General features: G+C 43.3%; 1 protein-coding gene across 1 annotated transcript in view; it reads left to right on the top strand.

The window, feature by feature from the left end:
• The first annotated feature begins 6,253 nt into the window (after positions 1 to 6,253).
• Positions 6,254 to 8,977, top strand: part of LOC147459092 (MICOS complex subunit) — a 90,427-nt gene continuing 87,703 nt past the window's right edge. Inside the window, exon 1 of the mRNA XM_086510432.1 lies at positions 6,254 to 6,496. Coding sequence (XP_086366558.1) covers positions 6,356 to 6,496 — 141 coding nt within the window. The 5' untranslated portion in view covers positions 6,254 to 6,355. The remainder of the gene's footprint in view (positions 6,497 to 8,977) is intronic.

Below are 8,977 nucleotides of genomic sequence, written 5' to 3'. Positions count from 1 at the left end.
ATAAAGTCTCTCACTGACTCCCCTTCCTCTTGTTGTGCTTTCTGGAGCTGAGATGCTACACCCCAAAGTACTCCCTCTTGTATGCACTCTTTCAAGAACAGTCTCCTAAGAGTAGGGTAAATCGTTTTCTCTTCCACCCTTAGGGTTTTATACCAATCTTCTGCCTTCCCACTTAAGGTCAGGCTTAAAGCATTACTCTTATGCAAGTCATTGTGTTCTCCTAGGGAATCACATATTTATTCAAACACTTCGATATGCTTTCTCACATCCCCATCTCCACTAAATTTTTGTGTGAGCTTGGCTATTTGTACTGCCTTACTTCTAGGCTCTCTATCAGGCGTGTTACACATATTTTCAGCAATAAATCGACGATAGCTTGAGCAAATTTTGCCAATTCACCTAAGTGAGCAGGTATAGTGGGGATAGGCACTCTTGGGACTGCATGTGGAGTAGGTATTGGCATTGGGCTTGGCGTATAGGAAGCCCTTGGGTTCCAAGTTTGGTACAATGTCGTGCCATATGGTGGCCCAAACTTCATATTTGTGGCCCTAGGCATAGCAGACGTGGTAGCTGGTATGGTCCCATTGAAATACGAGCTTGGATGTTGTGGTTGTGGAGCATAAGTTGTTGAAACAATGGGAGGGGTAGGAGCTACATGAGCATGAGGATCCATAGGTGCATATGATTGATACACACTTGTAGGTATTGTTGCAAGCATTGGGCTACCATGTAGTGGTGCTTTACTAACAAATGAGGTCCATGGCGTGTTTTTTGTCATGCCCATCACTGGGGTAGGCATGGTAGCCGTGGTGTCATCAAGAGAGAGATGAGCTAAACTTGGAAAGGTAAAGCTATCACTTTTGGGCTCAGATTGTACTGAGACCCATGGAAAAACAACATATGGAGGATCCATCGGACTTACCGAGGGAGCCTCCATTTGCGATAGAGTTGGTTGCCTAGCCTTTCCTGTATCCAAGAATCTCATGAGACCCGTTGAAGGCATGTGGATCCCCTTGTTCTGCCTCTCCGGCTCAATAACCCTATGGATGACATCACAAACTCTTTGTTGCCTCTACACTAGTAGCACCCGTTGTGGATTGTAGGACATCTAACCAACCCACATGATAGGTGTGACCTGTGTATAGGTCGGTTAAAGTCTCCGTTTGTAGTTCATACTCCCAATTTTGGTTTAGAAATGCTCCATCTAGGATTGAGGTGCTAGGGGTGTCCTTTTAACTAGATGCAATGTGGCTCTCTATGGGTTGACCCTTAATGGTCGCTAATTCAGGAGCACTTGATTGCTCGACTAGCATGGATGTTGACATAGGAGCCTTTGCCTTAAGCTCTGCCTTGCGTAGGCTCTCGATTTCCTTTTCCCTAGCCGCTATGATGTATCGCTCAACCTCTTGCACTTTGGCCAGGCTTCTACCATCAGGTAATATAACCTCGGAGGGGAATAGCTCTGAAATTGAGGGGGGTGCAGATTCACATGCACATTCTCCAAGAGCATGGGGTCTACATTGGTCATGAATGGTGAATTTATTTCCCCACCCCCTTCATTCACATCGTTAGCTCCATGTTCGGAGCGAGTGGCTCTACTAAAAGACTCCTTCAAGCGGCTAAGCACGCTCGGCCCAGACCGTGGGCCCATGGCATGCATGTCTTGGCTTGAACTATCGGGATTAGGTATCGGGTAACCTTCCATGACGTTGTAGTCAGAGGAAGAGTCACTAGACGCAATATGTGGGTCCTGAGTGGTACTACCTTGGATTCCCGCTGAGGACCTAGAGCCCAAGGTGGAAGAATAATGAGTGCCCACATAAATGAAGAAACTCTCTATGTGCTCGTCCTCTAGCACACGACCAGAGCGTAGGTGCATGTGACCTCAACACTCTATAAGCGTTGGTGAGTGCCCGTAAAGGCCGCTCACCTAGTTTTTTAGGTGTTTACAAGCCTCGGTTCGGTTACGTAAAGCCCTCGAAATCCTAAAAATAGTATTTTCCTAGGTGGGAAGAGGGCTAGAATTAGTAAGTCCAAAGGGTGAGTGTGAAGGGGATGGTAGAGGACTTGAGGAACTTGTCCCAGATGCCTTCCTTTCACTTGAGGTCCTAGTCTTTATTTATAAAGTAGTGTGTATAGTATATCATAAGATTGAGGAATGAGGAGATATTTCGAGCGTTTTTTTTAAGTTTTAATTTTTTATTTTTAAAAAAATCATTTTTTTTTCTAGTGGATAATGTTGCACGTGGGCGCCAAGCTCACACGCGCACACAACAACTCTATGTATCTTTGTCTAACCTTCTTACAGCTAACACACACCTAACACAGTTAATCAATACTAATTACCTCTGCTCACACACTGTCTAACATAGAATTGCACACTCACAGACAATCAACCTTCTCATTGTCTACTCTACTACTCACTGTCTACACTAACTAACATAACAAAACTGCCTACTCACAGAGTACTCAATCTACTCACAGAGCACATTACAGATTTACACAAGCTAACAAATCTACTAACACCTACACATTACAGATCTTAGCAAATCTAATAGAAAACCTGCACATTTCAACACTAACAGATTCTAACAAACCTGCTAAACCTGCGCATTACAGCCACGTACCAGATCTACACAAACTCATACAAAAACTGAAAACAGATGGAAGAAAGGCTTCCAAAGGTAGCACTGAGTGCTCCTCAAGCTTGGTGCAAGGTAGCACTCGGCAGCGGCGCCAAAAATGTGCGCTTTGCCGCATGTGTCAGAGGCTGGGAACTTGCATGTGCACTGCGTGTGGGTCTCGAAAGGCTGCAAGCACACAACTAGACAGTCCTAGCAAGCTCAAAGAAACAATGGTGTGTCACTCACCGTTCAATGCTTCCATCGTGAAGGATCCTGTGCTGCGAAGAAGGAGGAGCCACCGCCGATGTCGTGCTCAACTGCCTTGCCGTTGCCGATGCTGCCTGCCACCAATGCTCTCTCTCTCTCTCTCTCTCTCTCTCTCTCTCTCTCTCTCTCTCTCTCGTGCGCGCGTGTACGCACGCGCGCACACACACACAAACACCTATGAGCACATGAAGGAGAATGAGACAAAGATGGAACAAAAGAACTTCTTAGCTTACACCTCAAAGAATGAGGATTTTTTGGTCAAATGGACCTTTTATAAGAGACATGGGCACCCACAGTGACCGGTCGTTGCAAAACTATTGTAAAAATAAAATAAGTGGTGCGACTCTCATCGAAGATCACCTACACACCTATTGGATCGGTAAGCCCAGTTCATGACTCAATCAAATAAATAATAAGACGTCAATCGAAGGTGATAGGGTGTCCGTGAGGGTTAACACTCTCTCTACTAATCTAATATCCACCCAACCTTAATCTTCACACTAGTGGAGGTTCTCGCAAAGCACCTTCAATGCCAATTCAAACCCTGATTACATACCCTTAATTGATCCTCTACACCAAACCACCCTCTTATTAAGCATTAAATTTTGAAGGCCTCCAAGCATTGCAAAAGATCAAGAACTAAATTTGATCAACCAGTGGGTCAATCCACAAGCTCTATTATCTTACCCATTAAGCCTAAATAGTTTTGTGATCCTCAAAGCGTTTATACATTCAAGCCCTTTCCCTACCAACTCAACCCAAACCTTAAATGCTCTACGGATTCTATCGTCTCGAAAATCTAGCATTTTCTAGATTATTGATGCTCTTCAAGTTTGAGACTAAGAAGGTACATGGACCATTTGTCAATGAGTCCTTGGGATCTCTAACATAGTTTGTCCAAGTTACAAATGCTCCTTTGATTCCTCTAATACCTTTTCCTACCATCCCTCTTCAAGATGTCACCTTTGTACCTCTTACCCTCTTAAATTGAGCATTTTGGAATCAACTGACTAAACTCAACGTTAGTTTGGTCTAGAAATTAAAGCCAACGTCCCTTTCCTTTAAAAGCCATTTCTTCACTAGAGTGCATTTTTCCTTGAAGAGACCCTTTGAGTGTCGAAACATGTTAGGTACCCCTTTTAATACACTCTCTCCTTCCCCATTACTTTGCTCAATCAAACCTCTCTCTGTCTCCCCTTTGTGATGGAATGGTTTGCACATTCAAATAAGTTAGTGCTTTTGAAAGCTGCATAAAAATTGTCTATGAATTCCATGCCTTCTCAAGAAACTACAAAAATCATTGGGTAAGCACTCTTCTCCTCCATATAACATTAGGAAGTTTATGTTTTCCTGCCTAACATTGGGTAAGCACTCTTCTCCTCCATATAACATTAGGAAGTATATATATTTTCCTGCCTATTTTTAAACACTAACCCTGAACCCATAGCCTTGAAATTGTGAAAGTGTATAAACACCTCAATTTTCCTGCTTCATGAAGTACAACCTTACCTTCCTTTTATGGTCATCAATGTGGTTAACATAAAACCTACATCTACCCATACACACAGTCTTCACAAGACCCCATACATAAAAATGAACTATCATTAACACATTTTTACTTACTCGCTTGTCATGATGAGGAGTTGATGGTTTTCCTACTTTCCACACCGAAAAGCCTCTCAAACCTTATGCATATTAGCCATCTTAAACACTGGCAAACCTATCATAAGCTCTTGAGTTTGCATAGTTTTCAGCCTTTGCACATTCGCATGTCCAATATGATCAACTAGTGGGTCAACCTAACAAGCTCTATAATCTTACCCATTAAGCCTAAATACTTTTGTGAATTCTCTAATTGTTTATACATTCAAGCCTTTTCCCTACCAAGTCAACCCAAACCTTAAATGCTCTACCAGATTCTACCCTCTCATAAACCTAAATTATTGTTGTGTTGCAAGTTTGAAACTATAAAGGTACATGGACCATATGTCAAGGAGTCCTTGGAACTTTCAACATGAAACTATAGTTTGGCCAAGTTTCAAATGCTTGTTCAATTCTTTTAGTACCTTTACTTCCTACCATCTCTCTCCAAGAAGTCACCATTGTACCTCTTACCCTCTTAAACTGAGAATGTTGGAACCAACCAACTAAACTCAACCCTGCTTTGGTCTAGAAACCAAAGCCAACCTCCTTTTCCTATAAAAGCCACTTTTTGGCTAGATTGTATTTTGCTCTCAAGACTCCCTCTAGAGACCTTTTGAGGTCGAAACAGGTTAGGCACCCCTTTTAATACAATCTCTCTTCCCCATTACTTTGCTCAATCAAACCTCTCCCTATTTCCCCCTTGTGTTGGAATAGTTCGCATGTTCAAATAAATTAGTGTTTTTAAAAGCTGCATGAAAGTGGATGAGCACTCTTCTTCTCCATCTAGCTTCAAGCATTGTATATACTTCCCTATCTATTTTTCAACCCTAACCCTAAAACCGTAGCCTTGAAATTATGAAGTGACTGAACACCTCACTTTTCTACTTCATGAAGTACACCTTACCTTCCTTTTATGTTCATGAATGTAGCTAACATAAAACCTACATCCACCCATACATGCAGTCTTCCCAAGACCCCATACATAAAAATGAACTATCTTTAATGCATTTTTGGTTATTCGGCATGAGGAACTAATGATTTTTCCTACTTTTAAAACTAAGAAACCTCACAAACCTTACGAACATTAGCAAAAACTAGAAGAAACACTCTTCTTCCTACGACACTCCTTTTGATGTTCTTTTGTATATTTATAGTGAGGGAGGATTGGTGACTCTAGTTATCCTCTATGTGGACGATCGTGTGATTGTAGCCACGTTGAGCACACCTGGAGTACTAAGACCTAGCTAAGGAGTTTGAGATGAAAAATCTCGGCTTGCTTCACTACTTTCTTGGATTGGAGGTATGGTAGATAGAGTGGGGCATCTTTCTCTCTCGGAAGCTCTATGTCCAAAAGGTTTCAACTTGGTGTTGTAAAGATAGAGGTCGACGAACCACGTAAGACTAGGAGGTGAAATCTTAAAGCTCCTACTGCATGCCTCAACATCCTCCATCCCTACTAGAAGCCCCTTGAACTCTAGCATGATGGACTAGACCGTTGACAATTGCACTGCAAAGTGCCATGGGAGGCGACAAGAGAAGATCAGCATTGTTGTCCAGAGGAGCAGATGTGAAGTAGAAGGTGAAAGGAGAAACTGATTGTCCTGGCTTGCATGGGAACTAACCTTCATCCTCTCAAAAATATTTCAAGCTTCTCTTTTCTAGGGAATGGTAGGTGTGTGAAATTCGCTGAATTGATAGGGTTACAAATCTCTCTCTCTCTCTCTCTCTCTCTCTCTCTCTCCGCCGCGTTGGGGTTCGAACCTAAACGGGGCGCGGCCACTGGCGCGCTCATTTGCTTTCCTGAGTGACTACCCGTCGCCATGGCGCATCGCCAGCTGAACTCGCTCGTGCGCCGCATTCGCAGACCTCTCCCGTTTAGCGCTCCAGTTCACCATCGCACTTGTCAGCACTCCCTTGACGTCCAGCAGCAACAGCGTATTACAGATTTCTGTTTCAACAAGGTTTGCTGATCCCCCCCCCCCCCAAAAAAAAAGAAAAGAAAAGAAATGACAGACTGTTGATAAAGGGTATTGCAACCCAGAGAGAGAGAGAGAGAGAGAGAGAGAGAGAGAGAGAGAGTACCGGAGCATTTTAAATGCAGGAACAAGCTTATAAGTACAAATATGAAGAATTAAGGTGAGAGTGCAGAGAGATTTAAGTTTTTTGTTACCAAAGAACAATCAAAGGAGTTAGATATGCGAGTTGCAAAGTTGGGATTCCCCATGCATAGACAGTTGCAAATTGGGGTTCTTCATACATATTGATGAGCAATACGACAAGGAACAATTCAATGTGACTTTCTCTTTGAGCATTTAAGGTTCTCCCTTGACGATTATGGCTGCCTATTTTTGTCGTAGAGTTGAAATAATTTAGATCTTCCCACATGTGCTTCTCGTGGAGTGGGCTTGGACTATGGCTTTGCGATAGTGCACACATTTGGCACTGATCACTTATCAAAATCGTCCATGACCAACTGGACTAGAAAAGGGTAGTGGTGGCAAAATTCAGCTTCTAAAAGCTTCACTTATCAATTTTGGGAGGCTTTTGGAAGCTTTATTTACCAATTTTTGGAGACAATAGCATCTGGTGGAGTTCTCGCGAGTGACTCTCTTTTCCGTAGAGGCCAAGAGAGATTGACAAAGAGGTTAGTCATTTGTGTGTAGGATTGTCTTGGACAAAATGACACAACACTTAGCAATTGTTACCAAAATTAGAGCTTAGATTTTAGAAGGAATTACTTTGAATCTGATGAACCTTTGATGTGACAAACTTTGTGTGGTTCTGTCTTCATTGGCGACAAATCGGTGATACATATTTATAGGGAGGGCACTATGGAGTTGATCCGAGAGGGCAGAGAGGTTATGCATTCCTCCAGGGTTCTTATGCTTCCATCTCATGTTGGTGCACGATGTGTGCAAGTTCGGCATGGAGGTCGTCTTCATGAAGCATTTGGTTTCCATTCAGGATCTCGACTCCGGCAATGAGGTTAGAGAGGGCACAATCTCTACAAGCTTCGAGCTCTCTCCTCGGTCGTAGGCACTCCTACAAGTGAGCTTCGAGATCTGTCCTTGGTTACGTGGTCTCCTACAAGTGAGCTTCGAGATCTGTCCTTGGTTACGTGGTCTCCTATAGGTGATCTATGGCACTATCGGTTTGGCCACTTGAATATTGATGCTCTTCGTCGTGTTTTTTGTGAAGAGATGATAGAAAGCTTATCAAATGTTGGGAGTAAGCAAGGACAATGCACTTCGCGTAAAAGTAGCATAGGTTGGGAGTAAGCAAGGACAATGCACTCCGTGCAAAAGTAGTATAGAGAGGCTATTTGTCCTTAGACGGAGCTCTATACTTTATGTCACCATGAGTCTCATAGCTGCACTTTCCTTCATAGGTGAATTTGTGCTCTTGGATTTATCTAGGTATATATGTGTGTAGTCTTTCTTAAGCACAAGGACAAGGCTTTTGAGATCTTCAAGAATTGGCGTACACTTGTGGAGAAGGAGTCTAGCAAGAAGTTGAAGGCTATTTGTGCAGACAAGGGTGAAGAGATTACCTTCAAGGCTTTTGTACAGTTTGCGCGGACCATAGCATCATGCCGGAGCTTGCAAATATTGGATCACCCTCAAAGAATGTAGTAGTGGAGTAGATGATTATGATTGTATTGGAGGTGGTGCCGACTATGCTGTAGCATTGAGATCACCGAAGACCTTGTGGGTGGAGGCAGTTGCTACAACTGTCACAAATTGATGACGTGGCAAGGACCCCGGAATGGCGCCGAGAGGTTGACTGTACGGACAGTCCTGGAAATCGCGCTGCAATTTGTGCTGACAGCCTGATACGTGGCAGTTGTACGGACCTGCTTTTTGCGCTGATGAGCTGACGTGGCATTTCGTATAGATTTTCGTAAATTGCGCAGGCTGATTTAGTGGGTAGCTATTGGGACAATTGCTTTTGAATTAAAGCTTTTGGGGCTCTGCTTTTGGGCATCCCTTGTACCCTAAATAAGTGGGCAAGGCCTCACTTCTAAGTGCATCTGGACGCAGAGTCTGAGAGTGAGCACCTGCTCGCTCTTGTACTTTGAACACAAATCAATATAAAAAGAAATACGGAAAGGGGTGCTAGTCTTTGGGGCCAATACCTCTAGGCACGGAACTACGCCGGGCCGTGTCAATATTGTGAACTGTTTTGAAGTGAATCTCTGTTGTGTCGCGGTAGAATCTTGACTTGGGGTGTCCAAGTTTGTTACAGTGTTATTAGAGCGCAACCAATTTCTCTTCTACCGAAAAACCCGATCCTTTTCTTGTGGCACTTATGGATTCCAACAAGAAACAATCAACTTCTTCTGCATATGCAAATGCGGGAGGAGATCACGAAGAAGATTCTCATGAGCAAACAGAGGAAGAGTACGGCCCACCTCGGCCTACTCAGTTCGAGATTGAAGAGAT

The sequence above is a fragment of the Adiantum capillus-veneris genome, chromosome 4 (genome assembly GCF_014529385.1).
Source record: "Adiantum capillus-veneris isolate H3 chromosome 4, ASM1452938v2, whole genome shotgun sequence".
NCBI classification, from domain to species: Eukaryota; Viridiplantae; Streptophyta; class Polypodiopsida; order Polypodiales; family Pteridaceae; genus Adiantum; species Adiantum capillus-veneris.
The sequence above is the reverse complement of the archived record's forward strand: the minus strand, read 5'-3'. Positions and strand labels throughout refer to the sequence as shown.